Below are 21,466 nucleotides of genomic sequence, written 5' to 3'. Positions count from 1 at the left end.
TTCCCTGCACAGAGCAGTGCCCATTCATGTTGACAGACGTGGTGTCATGTGACCTGCGTGCCCACACATATGCATGCTGGGATTTGTAGGACAATCGCCAAGAGACGTGTTTGATGGGTTTACCGTTTTTTTTTTATTGCAGTGTCCTCTGTTTAAATAGCAGTTATTATCTTCAAACATGAAACCAAACTCTGTCCCCATTGCTTTTGAGTACAGCTGTAACTAGACACATGAGTAAACAAAGAACCACCAGTTTCTTCTCACACAAAATCAAGCACAATACAGCAAATCACACTACAAGAACTGATATAAAAAAAGAGGGAAAACTGTTATACAAAAGCATATTGAGAAAGACCTCCTCGCTTTAAAACTGCTCGTTTATTGTAGCTTACATTAAGTTAACTGTAAAAGCAATTTGACTTATTGATATGAAATGGCTCAAATAATCAGAATTCTCCCAGTGATGCAGCTGAGTATGTTTTAAGCACATTGAGGAAGGTTTAGGCCTATTATGTGCAAATATACTGTATATTTAGGACATTTACACATTGCTTATGCAGAAAATTATTTCATCAATACATTTTTCCCCCTGTCTAATCTTTTCACCCTGTTGCACTAGAAGATATTTGAGTATGTACACTATATACAAACATGCACTGTCATATTTGCATACCACCACACATTGCATGGTTTTGCTTGTGCTTGCAGTACAGAATCCTTGCACTGTAAACTGCTCTTAAATAGAGGCTTGAACTAGAAAGTCATTTCATCTCTTGTTGAAATAAAGGCCCCTTTTAATATTAAGATTGTATGTTGATATAATCCAGTTGGCTAATATTTGCAAATGGTGTTAACATACATGTCTGGTGTTCACACTAAAATCGAATTCCTTATACCTGTACTAACGACTATCGTTTCAAATCTGCTATATCAGTATTTTCTAGTTTAGCATTATTTCTGGCATCCAGGAAACTTGCAAAGGGTTATATAACTTAGTTATAGTTTAACTGATGAGTAAATTATAATTATATATATATACATATATATTATATAATTCAGTCAAATGATCTATTGAAAGTATAAATATCTAAAAACCAGAAACCACAAGAAAAAAGACAATCTGTTGTCACTCCAAGGACTGGAGTTTTGACAGTGAGATTGATTTCATGAGTAAGTAACAATGCTTGTTTTAAAGTGCCTAATAGATTATGTATTGTTCTGCCAAAATGTTGATAATCTTTTTCACAGAAATTAGACTTTAGTGTAAATCACCAGTTTACGAGGCAAGTCTACTTCATTTCTTCAAGCAGACAAATATTCGCTAGCAGATAACACTGTATATTCTAGGGCATAGAATAACATGTAAAAGCTTTGATTCAGTGGTAATCCCTTTTTAAGACAGCAAGTCAGGCTGGAAATATTAATGGACACAACGCACCACCGGTGTGGTGGCAACAATCAATCTCAATAGAAGACGCTCAAAACACACAAATAAATTAAAAAGCCTAAAAGTCTTCATTTTGAACACCTTTCAATTCAGAATTCATCATGCACCCTGATGAAGTCTTACATAAAACACCTTGAAATACACTGGATTTAATACAGGCTTTTAAACTTATTTAAAGGCTTCAGAGTGCCTTTTATTCTTCTCTTTCAGTCCTCACTTGTGTCTTTCATTAAGAGCACCTTAAGTGTTTCTGACTCTATTGTGACCCTGTACCGCTCTCTTCTTCAGTTCTTTAAAAAAAACAAAAAACAACAAGGATCAGGAAATGTTGCTCTGTCCGTCTCATCGCCACGCTCTTCTGACACGACGTGGTATTCTGCAGGATTCAGAATTCATTAAAGGATGTCCAGTGTTAGAAAAGTCAAAATGGGAAATACAGTGCTTTTTACTCAGCATTGATACATATATGTCCCATGTTCATTCCCCGTCAGCTACGTAGCAAATTGTTGATAAAATGCCAGCTTGACCCTCTCGATGTGATGGCACAGCTTGATGGCTGGTCCCAGCTTCAGGTCCATGCACTCCTGCACAGTTGGGAGGTTCAGCAGGAGAAGCGCCTGTCCATCAATCTCCTATAAAAACATGTAAGTTTGTATGAGATGCAGATTGAAATACACTATCTAAAGCTGGTAAAATCATGTTTTGGGATACGATACAAGTGTATAATACACCTATTGCAGTAGAGTGTACTGAGCTCACATCCTGAGTGGCCATTAAGTCAGTGTTTATTTCTTACTTGATCCAAGAAAATCCGTGCAAGAGGTGCACAGTCAGTGGTCCTGATGAAGCGAACCACATCCGTAACACTCCACTCCAGGGGGCTGGTGTCCAGACACAACTTCTGAGGAGGCTCGGTCTTTGAGGTCTATAAACACACAAATAGGGTGAGTCAGACAGCGACACAGAGATCTCAAAGCCGAACTGGAGAGGCTCACAACTCATTTTAACCATGAAAACTGATTCTGAGAAGCACTCTTTGTGCCTCGTAATTTCCTCATTTGCTGTTTCGAGCAAGTTCACATCACAGTGAAACAGAATCTTGTTTTCTTAAAGCGGGATGATGAGACAGGAAAAGGCATACCATTCAGAAATACAACCGACGTGTTAGGAAGTTCAAGGCAGGTGTTTTTGATGGAAGGGGTAGAGGGCTGGGATTGTGCAAAAAAAAAAAACCCAAAACAAAACAAATCTTAATCTATGCCTGCATACTAGGATTTGAATTACAGGTGCACTGTTTTCTGGGAATATTTCCAGCAATTGATAAGGGATAGAAAATTGTTAATTGAAAAGTTGTTATCTATACTAGCAGCATGGCTCGAGAGATGGCAATATCATTTGGTTGGTTGTTCTACCATTTTGGTCCGAACTGAAATATCTATGGGATGGATTGTCATGTTACTTTAATAGAGATGTTCATGGTCCCCAGAGGATGAATCCTACTCACTTAAATGATCCTTTGACTTTTGATCTTTTGATGTAGCGTTACTCTTGTTTAATTCTTCAAGTCTTTCATTACCTTTGGTGAAGGTGGGCGATTCTCATCATCAGAGAAAGAGGGTGAGCGGGGTTTCCGGCGCCGGCGTGTGGGCCTTGGTGTTGCTGGTGGGGAAGGTGTTGGCGTGGTGGGCTGAGACTTCCCGATCGATGGTTCGGAATCATCTTGGAGATCATCCTGCAGTTCAGAGCCAGTGTCTTCACTCAGGGAGTCATCTTCATCCAGATCTTCTTCCTCTCCACTGCCCTGCAAAATAAGGAGGCAAACAGTCTATTAGCAGAGAATGAAATCACATGCGGGGGAGTTAAAAATGTTAACAATGATCTTTAATATAATGCTCAGTGAAGAAAATACACGCGTGTCACCTGTGGAGACCCAGCAGGTGTGTTGTCAACTGAGGCTGAGGAGCGTCTCTTCTTGTGGACAAAAAGCTGCTTCCTTCTCTTCCTCCTCCTCCCTCTTCTCTTCACTCCACCCTCCAGGTTGGAGTGGCCTCCGGGAGGACGGCCGACACGTTTACTCTTCTTTTTTCCATAGTAATATGCTGGTGACAAGACAACAGGCTTACTTTTTCATGCTGCATCTGACATGCCTGATGGATTTTAATGCATATGGTAGAGATAGATGGGAACTTTGCCGTGGCAATGACAATAAACTATTTACAAAATTGAAGGACTAAATGAATCAAACTAAATTTCATGCTTTTAAATATGACAATTTTGAAGCCAAAGAACTGAAAAATATGCAGTGAAAGCAGAGGGGTGTTCCATCAAGCTAGGTAAAAGAAAAGGCTTGACAAGTCTCGCTAATTCAAGTGAGAGTTCCTTTATTGTGGTTTTTACGTATTCCTCTTCAGTAACCACGGCAACTTATATAGCAGTACTGCCCTGCTCCGCGGTAGGTTAACTGTCAAGCTAAATTTAGCTGTGTGTCAAAGTGTGTACGACGGGTGGAAGCAAGCTCCCGCGCTTGCATCACTTTTGTCATGTCTGTGTTGAACTGTGAGGGCCTTTTACGAAAATAGCTATTCAGTTGATCGCATTTCATTCATGGTCACTGTCGTTTTGGAGGAAACCCTTTTATTTAAAAGCTTATGTGTATAATTTAAGAAATAAAAGTGTGCTGACGTTTTGAAGTTATTTATTTATTTATTCACTCACTCATTTTGCTCAAACTGTGAAGACAAAAAGAAAATGAAATAAAGCCCAAACCATGACCTTCTGCTGTGTTGAAATCATGATGAAAGTCTCTCTATGAAAAACGCAGTCTCCTCAAAGCTTATGACCATATAAAGAGGGGAAGAAATCTTAGGAAAGAATCATCTCCCTCTTTGCCTGTTCTGCTGAAGGGGAGACAAACACCGCTCTAGTTTTCCTTCTTTTTCTGACACAGTATCTTCTTTTCAACAATCGACTGTTCTGGGCTGTTTATATACTCTGTGAATGCAGACACTGCACGCTTACTCAAGTGTGGCTAGGCTTAACCTTGACTAGACACATTTAAACTGTTTTAGAAGGACAGCTTGAGTCTCAAGTGAAGGTTGTTGTTAATTCAAGCTTGGTTTTTTCAAGTAAGTGTCGCTTTTTTGGCTTTGTTGATGGAATACCCCTCAGGTCTATGGAGGATATGTACTGTCTGGAGTTATATGAAAACATAAAAGACAAAAGAGAAAGAGTAATTATTCCCCAGTTGCTATCAAATTGCATCAGTTCCTTAACAGCAACACTGCGGTGCACGACGAGTAAACACATCAACAAAATATGCGACTTTGTGCTGTCGGAATATTTCAGCAGAAAATGAAAGAGGTCAATTCTGAAACATATTTCTGCACCCAACACCTGCTTATTCTTTGCCTGTGAAAGGTTTTTCCAATTTCTGATTTACATTTCTCCCGTTACTCTACTTCACAAAACCTCTGTAATCATTAAGAAGGCATTTATGCATCCATCGCTCATTTCTATTCATGTGCAACACAAATGAAGACTACCAAAGGTTTCTGAACAAGGAGATATTTATCACAGTGGATTGGTACTAAATGAGAGCAAGTTTAAATTACTGTTTAGAATTAAGGTCACGTATGACACGCAGATTAACACATTTCTAAGCTACTTATGATTAATCATCTCTATTATTATCGCCTGATAAATCAAGGCTAGACAACCGTCTCTAGTTGTGTAAACCACTTACTGTATTTGGTCTTGGTGAGGACAGAGCAGTTCTCCGAGCAGCGCTCCAGAACCATTCGAGGTCCAAACAGGTTTGGGCAGCATTCTAGCTTGATGCAGGTTTTCCTACAGAAGTCTGCCACACGATCTGCAGTGCGGACTATTTCCACCGTGGCTCGGTAACTCTTTCCTTTGTACCTGATATATGAAGAGAGGCAGTTTAGAACTGTAGTGATCAAATTTCATATTCTTACAAAATATTAGTTCAAAAAATGGGTAGGCTTTCAAAAGCTCCCATAAAGTTCAGCTTTAATCTAACAAGGTTGTTACAACTACAGTAGCAAGCCTCACTTAAAAGTAACCCAGATGCTGTCTGCTAAATGATTGCTTTAATGAAGTAGCAGAAACATGTGCTGGGCCGGTGTGCAGATATTTACTTCCATTTATGTTTCAAGTACATTTCTAATCCAGCTTGTGCCCTAAAATAGGCCAGCTGTGACCACTTCTAGTATTCCTGCAGGTTTTCTTCAGCATATGAGAATTTGGAGCTGTAGATTAAATGGTGTTTCCTCTCACTTGGCTTTGAGTGTCTCTCCATGGCCTTGCCAACGGCTCTCCTGATCCAGCTGCAGCTCTCTCAACACGCGGCTGGGTTTGTATGCCGAGTTTATCAGCAGAGTCAATACCTGGATACAAGACGTGCATAGAAATGCGACAATTAAAGGTTATCTGCAAGTTGGTGGGTTGGGGGGGGGTCAGAAAAGGGCATTAAGGCACCTCCAATGCAGCTCACTTTGTTTCAAGTAAATATCGAAAGAACTCACAACAAAACGCAAATCACGGATCACCTTTGAAATGTAGTTCAGTTCATACGACTAACAGCTCTAGTAGCCTATCTCACCTCTTTGAGCACAAGAACACAGTTTCCAGGACCGATGAATTGAGGCAGCTCGGCAATGCGTCCCTTGTTAAGGTAAGGCCCGGAGAAGCAACGATGGTTGAAGTAGATCTTGGGGCTGCAGTATTTCCCGTTCCCCTGGACTGCACGTGGACACAGAAAAAGAAACAAATAATGGAACAAACACTGAACACACAATTGAATATACAGTATGTCGCAGTTTGGGCTCCTTCAATGAAACCTGAGACATAACACCTACCTGTCTCTGACTGGTTTGACATCTGCTGCTTGACGCTGTCAGGCGACGATGACTTCGGTGGAGCTCTGCTGTTAAAGCGATGAAAAAGATCAGAGTCAGATATTGAAAAGCTGCTGAACCTGATCCATTCAAACCCACAAAACTATCAACACCTCATCTTATACTCACTGTTTCTCAGGCTGAACAACAGCAATCTTCCTCTCTTTCTCAACTGAAAAACAAAGAGAGACTAATGTGTGCCCAGTCACATAATTACAATGTGTCACTAATTTGAAGGCCAGGGTGAAAAAAGATTGTATTACGTTTGTCAGATCGTTAGTTAATGTATCATTAAAGCAAATGTGTGAAGACCTTGACAGTTCAGTGTGATGACTCATGCTTTGTACCTGAGGGCTTGATGGGGTAGACGAGCGGATAGCCGTTTGTCTCGCACCAGCTGACAGGGAAGATGTCGAGGGAGTCGACTTGAACTATCAGCTCTGGCATGGGCTGTTTCAGTCCTGGACAAAAACACACAAAGCTTTTAGAAAGTCACTTCCGACACACGCTGTGCAGCTAAAGCAAAAAGGACAACATTATATCTTGTAATGATGTTGCATTTCTAAAAATGAACTTAACTTTTGAGTTATAATAATTTCCTTCATAATCAAAATCCTTTCATGTCATAGATGAAACACATTTTGCTGTCTTGATCTGTTCACACTATAATGAAATAACACATACACTTCTTCTTTAAAAAAAAAAATATGACAAGTTTGTATCAGTATTATACAGAGAAAACACAAATCACATTTTTCTTTTACTTGTTCAGATATTATGGAGATTTATCTGTTCTTTAAAAAAATCACACATAAACGCAACATTAAAAAAAAACCCACACACACGTCCATTTGTATACCTCAGCCATATTAATGCACCTTAGCGACCCAGAAAACCTAATCCCAAACCAACAATATTAGCCATACTGCCTGTTTCACATAACAGATTTCATTGTACAACTCTCACAGTTTAGGAGTCAGTAGGGCTGAGTAGGAGAGACAACAAATCAAAATTTAACTAGAGAAGAATCTACAAGGTTGTGTGGCTGTTGTCCTAAGTCAATCAAATCTGCTTTGAACCGCCAACTTCAAGAGACTACCTCCTCAAGTTTCTGAGTGCTTAACTTATAATTAAGGATTTTTTTCTATATTTAACTTTGTTTTGCTTATTTAGTTAAACATTTAATGTAATAGAGACATAGTTAAATACTTATGGGCATTAAAATGTTGTGTCTGTGTGTGTAGTGTTCATTTCTGCCTCTCTAGGAGACTTGTTTAATCTCCAAAGCAGTGATTATGTGTGTGCGCTGGTGTGAATTGCTATAATCTATTTATCTAAAAGTCCTCTCTTCTTCACAGAAGAGAGAAAAATCATCTGCTCCGCTGGAGAGTGTGGACGCTCTGGTTAGATCTACAAACAACAGGTTCATGCTCTACATGTCACTGCTGCAAATGTGCTGTGAGACCTCACATAAGTTAGACGTTAATTTGTATCTGCTTTCATCATCTGAGGTAAACACATTCTTTCAGTGCCTGCTCTCACCTTCCAGGCTGAGCCAAATGTATTGCCCTTTGACCTTAGTGACTGTGGCCACGTGAATGTTCTCTGGGGACAGCGGGTTGACCGCCTCTAGTTTCATGGCCTCTTTGAAGCTGTGGTCACACTGCTCCTGGCGGGTAAACAGAGAGAAAGAGAGAGAGAAAAAGAGAGAGAAAAGAAAACTTGAGAGCTATTCCACAGTGGAGGAACGGTTGTGTTGAATGATTTTTTTGTCCATTTTGAAAACGCTACATATTTCTTTCTTTGGTAAAGGGAGGAAAGTCACACTGGACCATCTGTTTACATCACTTTGTAGAAACATGGCTTCATCACTGACATTCGATTATGCTGTCAGTCATCTACAGTTTTTCATTTATGAAAGGCAAATGTTATGCCTTGATTTCATCGAGGCATGGCTGTGTCACGTTCCAGCTGTATTGCCACCAGGAGAATTTCAGTAGCCGGCAGCGCCACAGAGAAGAGAGCCAACCCTCCACAAGGCAAGGACGCTAGGGACCGGGGCAGTCATGGCGGCAACAATGTCATAAAATCTTTTCATCATCATCCTCGGTGACAAATATCCTAACTTAATGTTGATGTCTTGATGTGATATACCATAGGGAGTCTGCACAGGGTGTTATAATAACTGGATGCTCTATGCTGTTTGTGTGTCTAACCTCCTGCCCAGTGGAATGGGATTGGATAGCAAAATAAAAAACATAATTCCTCCAAAGTATGAAGCTAAAAGATTACAAATGGAAAAAATCCCTCCAGCTGTGATGTTTACACTTCTGCTGTATGTTGTAGAGAACCTCAGTGATTTGTTACAGCAGTGTTTCCCCAAAACGAGGCTGATCAGTGCTGCGCTTTCTCAGCACCAAATCCATCCCTGTTTCAAGCTGGTTACAATTATCACACTCTGTAGGCTGATACAATTCCTTTAGAGGAGCATCGTCTCTTAATTTTAATGTGAAAAGTCTTCTCTAACCTGTTTATTATATTAAATCGCACAAGCCGGGTCTGTATACAATGACCAGTGCTCTGGCAAAGATGGTATGGTTGGTTTCTTTATGGCTCACCGGACACGAGACGAGTCGTGAACCTGGTGTAAAAAGAAAAGCAGTGGTGACTTACAGTCGGGAAGCAATGCTGAGGAGCTGCCTCGGCCTCACACTGTTTCAGGTAATCTGCCCAGTCAAAGTCTGGACCCTGGTATCCTGTTTAGGATAAAATGAATAGAGAGGAATAAAGAGGGAATGTAAGAAAGAGGCAGTTAAGGGAAAAAAGTGGACAGAGAGAGAAAAAAAAGGCAGGATGAGTTAGCTAATCATACGTCATCCCTTAATTTAAAAGCTTATATAAAAAGGAGAAACACATGACAAAGCAAACCTGGTGGGGGGCTGAGAGGGAGCCCGTTTTTTAGACTCCACTGAGCGGGAAAGATCCCTGGACTGTCTCTGTGGCACAGGAAGGAGCGCCCAGCACCTTCTGACTCCTCCATACCACAAAGGTCATCCATGGTCACCAGGAAGTACTGCTCATTAAACACCTGAATTGGAGAGAGAGGGTCATTTTGTGACAGCTGCAGACGCTCCAAACTGACAGCTGAAAAGTCATCTCTCTTCTAAACGTCTGTTTTGCTTCTCTGTGTCCCCCTAAAGAATGCGTCGAGTGGATCGTTAACTCAAGATCTGCAGGGCTCTGTGGCTTAATAGAAGAACTTTTAATTATGTTCAAGCCCAGGAGGTGATCATTTTCTAGCTATGAACTTGACTAGGTAAAGACAGTTTGGTATTGAAAAAAGAAAAATAACTAAGGAAGGTAAACAACAAACGGGGTAAAAAAAGCAGCGTAGGAGAGACAGATTTGATATAAAAAGTCTGTTACCTTGGTGACAGTGGCGGGCCTGATGGAAATAGGAGCAGCAGGGTCAACAGCCTCTAATTTCATCCGTTCCGTGAAAGAATGAGCAGCGATGGTGGGCTGATCCTGAGACAACAACACATATACGCGGAGTCATTTTCAACAACTCTTAGAAATGTGTTAAAATAGAATGTCACAACTCTTTGCCTAATGCACACTTAAATCAGATCTTAACTGGGGGATAAGCACAAAAAAAAGTTCAGATCAAGAAGAGCAAATGAGAGCAATGTTGGCAGTACCTTACTGAGCTCTGCAGTCAGAGCTTCATCCTGAGGCAGGTCGCTGATCCTCTGTATCACCTCCCGCCACTCCTCCTCTGTCCGCAAGGCCAACAGATCTGAAACAAATACACACGAATCAGCTGCTGAAGTGCAAAAACCTGTTGACTGAGTATATTTGCATAACTGAATTTTCAAAGGGATGCTTAAGTTAACACACAGCTTGTTGTTCTATCTAACCCTCCACATACACAAAAAACCAGATCCCCACAGTTAATTAAACAAGCCCTCCCCACCCCCCTCAAAAAAATCAATGTTGTCCTCTACAATGTTGCAACTACACAACAAAAACTTCTTATCCCAGGGCCCTCGGTTCCACAATGCCTTACAAACATGATGTTATGCAGAGGTAATACGTCTGAACCTTTAAAAAAGCCAGTCTATCTTCCCCATTCTTTAATTAAATCATAAAATACAACTCATATAAACAGGCCATGTTTTATTCTAATTTTTTTTTTCTCCAAATCAGTTTTATGCACCCCTACTGCTGCTGCTCACTATATTCTGTTATTATTTGCAAAAGCACTCCCACAACTAAAGCAAAAGTCTAGTATTTCATATCAATAGGGCTTCAGCTGCACTGGTACCAGAGGGTAAATCAGCAGTGTTAGGGGAGAGATATAGCCTACGGTGCTTCTTACATCTTGCATATTAACAAACTTGTCCACTTGAAAAGTACTTGCAGATCCAGGGACTTGAAAACAATGATACGTCTTATCCGGCATGCAAAATCAATTTAAAGGTCTAGTGGGAAACGATCCCATTAGGCACATCAGTCTATATTACTTTGCATATGTAAAATGTATGGTAAAATCTTAATACAACTCACAAAACAGTGAGTTGCAAATAACATGGCAAATGAAGAAAAAGGACATATCTGATTAAGTAAACAGTAATAAATAAATATGAGTTATATTAGAAAAGGAAAAAATTGGATTCAGTGGTTCAAGATGAATAACATAGTGTAAAAAATAATAATAGGGTCATTACACATAATTGGACCTGCATCCAGTTCATGATTGGCTTCTTCATGAGTCTTTCCATCAGCAACCAGTATTCATGCCTGCTTTTGCAGTAAACCTCAAAATCTAGAAATCCTCTTTCCTTTTCTTCCTTTTGTTTCTAAATATAAGACTTGACCCGTGTCAATGCAACTGACCTGAGGGAGGCCTGAGGGTGCAGCCGTGCTCTTTAGCCCAGCCGGGTGGGTGGAGGCGTGGGTGGAGGTAAAAGAGCCAGAGGGTTGCAGGCGTGTCTGGGAGGCCTTCGGTGCCTACCAGGCGCAGCTTCAGCCTTCCCCCGACGTTCTCCTCCACCTCGGCAGCCCAGGCCAACCCCGGATCAACACTGTCCTGGAGCTCCACATAGCAGCCTGCACACAGGAGCTCCACTGGGTCTCTACCTCGCTGGGGCTAGGATGAGGAAGGAGAGGTAAATGAGAGGCTAATAGTGCACATTTACACAAACACAAATGAACACATGCCTAGGCAAGGCAAAGAATTTGTACTTGGAGAGAAATGCGCTGCATGACTAAGTGGCAGAACTGAAGCACAGACACTGAAAGCTAACTAATGGCTCTAAGGAATTTCACAGGCAGTTCCTATATGAATCTGCTTTAAATGGCACAGCCTCAGCGCTGTAAATAAAAGCTCATAGCTTTGTTTTTTGCAGACTTGCGGCTTCATGCAGGATATGTGTGCATGACTTATAGATATAAAGTCTTATTTGATCCAAATTCACATTTATTGCAATAATTTTTGAAACATTCTATTCACATTTCAACGTGGGCATGACAAACAGCCAGTTCTTACAGATTTGAATCTGCACTACAAGGACACTAAAACAAGAAGGAAACAAAAGCAAACATGACAGCCGTACAACAAGTGTGTGTGTGTGTGTGCGTGCGCGCGGGCGGGCCAAGACTGCACAGCTACTGTTCACGATTCTGATCACCTGCGGGTGAAAACTGTCAACTTGGTGTTTTTCTAATGTCCGTTGTATTTATTGATCTTGCCTCACCACTTAAACAATAATGTGAAAATCTGACTTCATTGTGACATGCTCAACAGTTTTATTTATGGCACTCAGTGTTTTAAAGGTTGACAAAATAAATCAAATCAGTAGTGATACAGGAGATTGCTCTTGGCACAGACAGAGCCTTGAGAGAAAAGACTGCTAGCGCCCAACTATGTGTGTGACTGCTTTCTAATGCTTCATCGACACTCGTACTTTTCTGTTTGTTAAAAACTTAAAAAATGAAAACAAAAATAACGTTTTCTGCATTTACACCCACAATGTAAAAATGTCAACTTGATTAATGTTGACTTAATTAATTTTATAATGTATAGCCAACTTTTTGTAGTTGAGATAACATGTTATATTGGGTTGTTAAAATATTGGAAGTTGATTCTTGTTTAAAACATATTATCAGGCAGACTAACTAAAGAATAATAACTGTAACATTAATGTGCAGTATTTTTTAATTTTTTATGAACACTTGGGCCAACTTGACCCTACAGAGAAATAATGATTTGGCCCAACATCATAATGGGTTGAGATAATTTATTATTTTAGTTTGTACAGAAGTTTGGCCAACTTGCTCTAAGAGCGGTGAACCAGTTGAGCCAACTTACATTTTTGAATTAGCAAAAAGTTGGGCCATTTTGAACTGGGTGCACGTTGTGTCAACTAAATGGCAACGTACAATTTTACATTTGGTCTCTAAACTCAAAAAAGACATTGAAAATAATCTGTTAATAGTCATAGTCACAAAATACCTGCAATATTATAACTTCCACTATAGTTTCAATGTCTTTAGCTGTAGAATATGTCACAGATATGACAATAATATAATGTGTCACCACTGTGGGTTGGCCTGCACAGTACACCCTGGGTCAGGGAGCCTCTCTAAAGGAACTCCAGTGCGGCAAGTCGTGACATACAGAGCTTATTTTCTCAACTCCTCCTTGCTTTCTGTGATGTTATATTTCAAACGGTGATTCCTGCCTGTTGTTTTAGCCGCTTCAGGATGGAGATTGGGTGTTGTTATTTTTTCTTATTTGTTGTCAGTTTCCCACCCGACAGTTCGTCTGGAGGTTTGCTTGTCGGAGTGTGTTTGGCTCATTTAGGGAACTTGGTTTCGTCAGGAGGGATTTTCTTCACTTGTAGCGGTGACAGCGGGGGTTTAACTGGCGGAATAATCAATACAATCAATAAAAAAACCTGTCCTCTGTTTTATTATTTGCCCAGTGTAAATGAATGGTCATTCAATGGTCAGGCGTGTTATTATGGACGGAGATTATTTCTGCAATGAAACTAAAACGCTTGTGTGGACGGAGATCGTTTTCCTTTTAAAATAGCATGGAAAGCAGGAAAACATATTAATGTGGAAGTGGCTCTGCTCTGTTCCTCTGACTTACCAACTCCAGCAGGCTGGCAGGTACGCTGCACTCCTCAGCCAGGGCCTTTTCCAGCAGAGCCTCCCAGTCCTGGTGCTTCTCACGCACACCTGAGGTGGATCATACACACAAAGCGCACATTTCGTTAGCCAACCTGCCAAGTGGGCTAAGGATCCTGCCCAACCCACATCTGCTTTGAAATAAGGATATCTACCAGAATTCATTGAACATAATAGATTATCATTGCTAGTAGTATTATGCAAACAACTTGCATCTGGCGTATCAGACTGTCTCATGCACCTACCACATTTTAAACAGGCAAATCTAGTGTTACTGCTCTGGTATTCAATTTAATAACACGTCACTGTTTTTAAAGGGATAGTTTGGATTTTTGCACACTGACACAATCAGCTGTACTGCGGTGTAATACAATGAGTGTCATGGGTAAGATTATGGAAGTTCTATGGTTCAGAAAATGTGGTGCCAAAGGAAAGGTCTAAATATAGTGTACACTTAAACTGATACTGATTTGTTTAAGTGTGCCTATTTTAGGTGGCAAAAATATGTTTTGTTTCTTCTGTGCCAGTACTCCTGCCTGCTTCTCAATAGTAGGAGCATGTCGACCCAAATCTACTGCAGGTAATACACTGACTGTAGTCCTCATACAACCCCACTTCAAGTCAAGTGCTAATTAGGTGGCATTTATTGAAAATAACCAAAATCACTGCTTCCGCTTGAGGCATCAAAAACCACGAGGCTCTTTTCTGCTTTGCACTTTTCAGACAGACTATATTTTATAAAACTAGAACATCAGAAGGGAAACAAAAGCGTTTCACCTCCGGGCATCTGTGCCATCAGTGTATCAGGAGAACAGAAACATTCATTACTCCTTGTTGTGCTAAACGGAAAGTGTGGAAAGAGTTCCACCACCAGACAGTCTTTTGAAAAAATATACAGAGAATACAACTATAGAAAAACTGTTTACTCGCTCCACTGCAGAGCCTATACATGCACAACCAGACTTATCCCTGAAGCACTCACAGAAAAAAGGAATAAAACTTGACTTCTCCTGACCATCTCCTGACTATGCAAACTCCAGCCGTAACTCACCCTCAGGGGCTCTCATGGGCTTGCCATGTTGGCGGCTCCATCCAAGAGGGTGGAGGTCTGCCGTCATGATGTCACACCAGAAGTCAGCGCTCCGGTTATCCTGGTATCCCTCGTAGCGAAGCAACAGCAGCTGGCCACATGTAGTGATGATGCTGGCCACCCAGTAAGGACTGTCAGCCTCCGAGCGCACACACACCTCCAGCTTCATGCCTGGAGTCAGTCCCGTCTGCAGGCCCTGGTCCACCTGAGACAGGGACAGAAGAACACATGGAGTCATTCACTTGATTTGCACACAGCTGGATAGACTGGTGGATGTTATATTGTGTGTAGACATAGTTCTCAGTAGTGTTCTCAGTTCACAAAGAAAGATGAGAAGTAAAAAAGGACAAATTACAAAAGTTTATAAATGCATACAAAATATAAGACTCAAACATTTAACACTGTGATTATACGGATATACTAAGATTCATAAGACTAGCATGTTATAAGAACATCAGCCTTACATTATTCACAATTTTTGATTGATTATCCGATCAACTGAAAGTTAATCAGTTCAATTTTGATAAACAATTAATCATTTGAGTAATTTTATAGCAAAATTTCCAAAACTTTGCTGGTTCCAGCTTCTTAAATGGGATGATTTGCTACTTTTCTCTGTTTTATATCATTGCAAACTGATTAACTTTGGTTTTTTGACTGTTAGTTGGAGAAAAAAAAGACTTGAAAAGATTTGAAAGTGTCACCTTAGTCTCAAGAAAACTGTGATGATAAATCAGTTAACCAAGACAGTAATCTGAAAATGAATCAGTCGTGAAATTGATCCTTGTGTCGCAGCTCAACATTATTCTGATTGAACCTAACTGCCAGACTGGCAGGTAAGAGTATGAATGAGTTAAAAGTAGTGATGCTACAGTGACTTCTCTGTTTATACTGTTGATTCCTTAACAACTGGATGTTGTTTCTTAGTAGGCTTAGTTTCTTAGTGACCAGTTTCCACATTACAAAGAGCTCTCCTCACTGACGCATTCCAGATGTTTCAGTGGTGAGTTCAGTTTTGATAGATAGTTTAGAGCTAACTAGTGCTGATTAGAGAGCTCAGTAAACACAGAACGTAAGCTATTGATTATGAATAGCTGGTACAAGGCTAATACAAATGCCTTCAAGGTAGTTAGAACCCACATGTTTGAAGGCGTGATGGGGCACAGACACGGCTCCAGTCTCCTCCAGGTAGTCATCCCAGTTGAAGTCAGACACATCCTGAGCAGAGTCTCCATCTGGAACACACACACACACGCGTGTTCACAGAACACATTTCTCTTTTCCAACCTGATTTCCAACATTTTATCTTACTCATTTCACGCAGCTGTTCACAGAATCCTTCTTACCAGACTCCAGTGACTCCTGACTCATGCTGGTGCCCCCTCAAGGTCAAGACTAGGAGCTCTGCGGAGGAACAGAGAAGGAGGGTTATTATCCAGCGGGAGTAAACGAGTGAGCGCCGGTCCAAAACTCTGGCAACAGCAAAAAAAAATACAGTTGAGGCGGGGACATATAGAAATGCCACCTTCCTCACAGCCTGTGATAAATCAAACCACTATCTGTAGAACTCAAAAAAAGAGCTGGAAACTGTGACAAAAACTTACCCTTACTTACTCTCACACTCTTATACACTCTCACACAAATAATAATGTATAAATAGTATAAGATATTCTTATATTTTATTTACATCATAACTTAATATGCCAGCAACTATGACACTAACTAGCAAGAGAATTCAACAGCCTTAATATGCAAACCCTGCTCCGAGGCCAAAATTAAATAGAGTTGCATTTGATTGGATTTTTTTAGCCATTTTAAAATCAAGGTCTGCTGGGTTTTCATAATAGAGTTGTCAAGATACCAAATCTTTGCTTAAGCCGCTACATCAATATTCAAGTGCCTCTATCTGCTTCTTGACTCTGTCACTACAAAACAGGAGAAGCAGTGAATAAAATCACTGATTACGGAATACATTTTTACCATTCATTAGAGCAGCACAGACTACCGCCAAAGTAACACACCAGATGGTACGCGATCAGGAAATATATGAAACTATGCTAATTTCATCCAGCCTCACCTCTACTTGTGTTCACTTATTTCTGGGCTCATCTCTTTTAAAAAGCCGTAATATTATGCCTTCTGCTTCATGGAAGTGAAGTTTCAAATAGAGCCCTGTCATGAATGTGGACACACGCATCAAACTCTGACACATCAAACTGACCCGCAGCATTGTGAGATGAAATAAGTTAATGCAACAAGAGAGATGGCATGAATGAGAAAGAAGGGAGCGCCGGGCGTGACGACAGCGGAGAGCGAGGTGTATGTATGGGACGGTGAGGAAAGCTGCTCTGTCACGGCAACTCCATTCAGCCGGCCTGTCAAGCCCGTCTTTGTGGTGTCTGACGTCTCTATTAAAGCATCAGAAACCACCCCCCTCCCGGCCAACGGGCTGCCACCACGACCCCCGTGCTCCGCCGGGAGCAACGCCGCCTTTCAGCCGCGACCCTGCCCCAGACTCCTTCTGTCTTTCTCACCCTCCCTCCAAGCACATACATACACACCACAGGGCCTCATTGTCCCATTGGGGTCACACTCCTGACATAAGAGTGGAAAAAAAAGAGCTGAGACAGATGTTGGAAAGTTTAAAGGTTGCTTTCTAACACCTGATGCTCAGCTTTTTTACATATTAGCTCATTTATGATAGTGATAAGTTGATTCTACTTCTTTGTATATTTCTATCTACTTTCTACAAGTTAACTGAAATTTCTACAGCACTTTTCCTCCATTTGTGAATGTTTCTGATGCAACTTGCAAAGAAAATCTAACCGAATCAATCCACAAAATAATAAAAAATAGTGCTTGTGTCTCTGTTGTAATACCTTTAAATTGTATATTGATTGTACCATTTCTGATATCCATTTTCTGAAATGTCCGTAGACAAGCTTTTAAGATTTACTCAAACTTATGGGCTGCAAGTGCTTTTGGTTTTTGTGCAACACTTAACTTTGTAGAGCAGCACAGCTTCAGTTTGTACGAGCATACAGGAAGAAAAGCAACTTCCCCTGTTTCATAAGCAGTTAATGGTCTGCGTGGACCACAGCTACCAGCAGTCAGCCTGAATCTCTCTGCACTGCCCGAGTCTCTGACTGAACCTGAAAGAGAAAGGGCCAAATGTGCACACACCCACACAAGCAAACACACACATAGACACGCACACACACAGAAGCACTCGCAGACAAATGAGATCCACATAACATCCTCTTTACAAGCAACTAACTGAATCATATTCTCATCAGCACTTAGCATGCAATTGAGCATTTCTAAACAAGCTTTCTTAAAGCTACGAGGTCTCTGGGCAGGAAATACAGTCCGACAAAACACACACACACACACACACGTTCACACACACAGTGCAGCTTCTCCAGGAAATAAAGTTAAAGTCCACTTTCAATGAAATGAAACTAGCAGCTGAAACATTATTTAATAGCCGCTCCTAACTGATATGAGATGACATTATAATCTGTAATGTAGAGGGAAATATAGTGGAAAATGAGTATGTCGTCCTGCAAGCGTCCATACTCGTACATATAAATAAAACCTGTTTTCAGAAGAGCACCTGTTTGCTTTTCTTTAAATTTATTACAGTTTTTATACCGTGGCAAGTGTTGTGAATTTGTCATTGTGATGAAGGAGAGATAAATGAAAGGTTTAGTGCAGAAAGCTACAGTAGATGCACTGGAGAAGAGTCACAGTGAATCTGTGACACAAAGAGCTTAAAGTTGAGTCATCCAAATTACAAATATATATTTTCTCACTTTCTTATAGCACTAACAAGCCAAGCAGGTAGTTTTAGTTTTAATATATCAGTCTCTGGAACTTCTGTCTCCTCCCAAAATTCAACGGAAGTGATTCAATTATTGTTTTGATGCTTGAAATTCAACAGGAAGCATGCTGTGTCCATAAAACTATAAATACTCAGCAGTCCTCTCTGTGCATAGTCTTCCTAGGAACTATTTCTTCGATGGAAAGTAGTTCCAATGAAAACAGTTTCCAGTAAAATCTGTGGTTTATCTCGAATAACAGGTGCAGCTGTTGCCACTTCATATTTCAAAAGCAATGTTTTTGGTCCTGTGAGCACCACAAATTAAATTCCATCCATTATATATATTAGATTATTATATTAGGGTGGTGGCATAAATCTTACAGACTGGTGACTCAACCCCTGAGCATGTAAAATCTAAACTATCAGGCTGCATGGATGGACACCAACACTGGAGGTGAAATAATGTGGGGTGAAATTACCCATTAAAAGGCAGCTAAATAAAGTTGATGTGGGTTTATATTTCAAGGCACTTCTGATAAAAAATAGTATGTTTGGATCAAATTGGGAACATGAATTACTGTGCTGTCAGAGGTTGTTCCCATCAGCTTTTAAAAACACGATGACTTCCACTTGCCAAGGCGTTGTGGATGAGTTTGGCATGAATATGGATATTATGGTTGCCAACAAAGGGTTGCACTGAACACCAACTGCTCAGTGCATGATAATCCACCAGCTCTGCCAACCTGACCTCTGCTCTGTCAAGTAGCTGGAGAGCAAACAAGGTAATAAGATGAGGAAAAACACAAAGTTCACCCACACGGCGTGCATAACCTATATAAAATGCTATTTGATCCAGTTGCATTAACGCTGCTCGGTCCCGTTGTACCGGCACGTCAACAACGGGAGCAGCGCTGCCAGCAGCCGATCAACCAAGTTGCACAATAGGGAAGTTATAAGAAACACAAGGCAAAATAGGGCTGCAATAAGTCAACGTGGGTAATCACAACAACAAAAAATGACAACCTTCAGTGCATCACCTTGTTTATCAACCCTGATAAAGCAGACGCGAAACACGTTTACAAACGACGGAGTTTGTTTAGGTGAGAGCCACAGAAACACTAATCGGCTGAGGTCGTGCAACCTTTATTATGTAAGACCTCGACAGTATAAATATACGGAGTTATTGAAGGGCAGATCACTGGAAATTTCCATACAATTCTTGAACTGTAACTGGTTTAAGATTGCACCGTTTGCATAGACTAACCGCAGCATTCAGAAACAGAGATGGGCCATTAACGCAGTGGCTTTGCAGAGAGAGAGAGAGAGAGAGAGAGAGAGAGAGAGAGAGAGAGAGAGAGAGAGAGAGAGAGAGAGAGACTACAGCGCTGACGGTCTTAACTTTCACACTGAAGAGAACATGACAAAAGAGCGATTCCCAAAATGATCCCGCCACTGTCTAATAAATAAACACGAGGTCCCAAATGCGTTACGATCGTGCGGGACACACCGGACACATGGTGAAACCGCCTGTGTCAAGTTACTGGACGTCACGGCTTGAGCAATAAGAGCAGGCTGACGAGCAATAAGGGCGCTTACACTCGACCGAACCCGACTCATCTTTTTGAGAGACGGGAAAAAAGACGAATGCGCCACCACCAAACAAAACACCGCTAGGAATGTGTAACAAACAGCACGGAGCAAGTGAATATTGAGTCGCAAAATTCGTCTCTTACCGTTAAGTAGTTTTTCCAAGTCGGTTTTTTTAGATGCCGATCCTCTCCTCGCCAGCTCGCTCGCAGCAGTGTGAAGCACCCAGGAGTGAAAAACGGGATCCCCGGCCGAGCGTTTCAAAGTAAACCGACTTTGTGTCACCGAAGTCGTCAAAGCAAAAACGAGGCTTTTAGTGTGGAGGGGGAAACAGCGACACATCCGGTGAAGCTCCGGCAGCGTCTCGCCAGCTTGACACAGCTCTCGTTCACGACCTCCTTCCAATATGGCACAAACGGCCACTGCGCATGTTCTGCCGCCTATGCCTCTGAGCCCGGCTACATCACACACCGACTTCCATCTTCACACACACAATAAAATATCAAGAGCAATATCTAGAACACGCACAAAAGAAAAGGGGGAAAAGCAGAATGGTTTCCGTTCATTCTCATATAAACAGGGAGGGCTCTCCTCATCAGTCGTTAGAGGATTGTTATCCCCAGTGGAATCAACACTTAGTTCATGTTTGAGCTGGAATTAAATGCACATATAATCGACCCACTTTCGATAAGTGGATTTTTTTTTTTTTGCCATGAAAAAAAACCCTGTTCGTTCAGAAAAGAAATAACATATTTAATATGTTATTGAAGATGACCTCGAGTTGCCTCATTTCCATTTACTGTACTATTTTTAAGTAAATAAAATAGCCCAGTAATGCACAATAAAAGGCTGAATGGTCCATTAGTTTTTTTTTAGATAAATCACAATCCTAATCACTGGATAAAATGTTATAAATGTCACTGCTGGTACTTCTGCTGCACAAGAATCACAAGTCGGATTTTTTCCCCTTTTTTTTTTTGGAGGGGGAGAGGGCGGGAGAAACTGCTGGAAATATACGCTGACACTGTGAATGTAACGGTCAAAGTCTTTCTATGTTGCATTAAAAATGTGCTTTCTTTATGAAATAAGTGTATTTGTCGTTTTGGAAAGCGTTTGAGGGAGCCTACAAACCTAATCCGTTCTCTGAAACAGGTTCTGCCGCTCACTTGGACCATGTATGCTTCTGCCTCACATAATCCTCCACAATAGACCAACCCCTTCGGATGCCTATTATAACAAAAGAAAAAAAATATCCGCGTTTTGCATTCGTTGACGTGGAAACAGTAGAATAAATGTGGGCTACAGGAAAACGATCGGAAGCTTAGCTGAACAGTCGAAACAATCGGGAGAGCCGTGCAGAAATCAAAAAGGGGGGCAGGCATTTACTCCCAAATTAATCCAGTCGT

At 41.0% G+C, this 21,466-nt stretch overlaps 1 protein-coding gene across 1 annotated transcript; it reads right to left on the bottom strand.

Annotated features, from left to right (window-relative positions):
* Nucleotides 1–120: 120 nt before the first annotated feature.
* Nucleotides 121–20,287, bottom strand: sfmbt1 (Scm like with four mbt domains 1). Its single transcript, XM_062415500.1, has 21 exons — nucleotides 20,207–20,287; nucleotides 15,997–16,054; nucleotides 15,791–15,885; nucleotides 14,612–14,855; nucleotides 13,523–13,611; nucleotides 11,263–11,515; nucleotides 10,065–10,162; nucleotides 9,790–9,891; nucleotides 9,292–9,451; nucleotides 9,037–9,119; nucleotides 7,906–8,032; nucleotides 6,711–6,824; nucleotides 6,493–6,535; nucleotides 6,325–6,392; nucleotides 6,069–6,208; nucleotides 5,744–5,853; nucleotides 5,190–5,365; nucleotides 3,368–3,546; nucleotides 3,024–3,248; nucleotides 2,244–2,372; nucleotides 121–2,079 (listed from the first exon to the last, which is right to left on the bottom strand). The coding sequence occupies exons 2-21, from the start codon at nucleotides 16,019–16,021 to the stop codon at nucleotides 1,939–1,941; spliced, it is 2,601 nt and encodes an 866-aa protein (XP_062271484.1). The 5' UTR covers nucleotides 16,022–16,054; nucleotides 20,207–20,287; the 3' UTR covers nucleotides 121–1,938.
* Nucleotides 20,288–21,466: the final 1,179 nt, after the last annotated feature.

Source organism: Scomber scombrus, chromosome 3 (assembly GCF_963691925.1).
Source record: "Scomber scombrus chromosome 3, fScoSco1.1, whole genome shotgun sequence".
Classification (NCBI taxonomy): Eukaryota; Metazoa; Chordata; class Actinopteri; order Scombriformes; family Scombridae; genus Scomber; species Scomber scombrus.
This window is presented reverse-complemented; position numbering and strand designations above follow the sequence as displayed.

Excerpts from the sequence above, each read along its gene's own strand:
- sfmbt1 (XM_062415500.1), bottom strand. The coding sequence starts at position 16,021 with ATGAGTCAGGAGTCACTGGAGTCTG. Across the intron at positions 9,120-9,291 it reads CCCTCTCAGCCCCCCACCAG|GATACCAGGGTCCAGACTTT; the intron begins GTTTGCTTTGTC and ends TATCCTAAACAG. Across the intron at positions 6,825-7,905 it reads CATTTGGCTCAGCCTGGAAG|GACTGAAACAGCCCATGCCA; the intron begins GTGAGAGCAGGC and ends GTTTTTGTCCAG.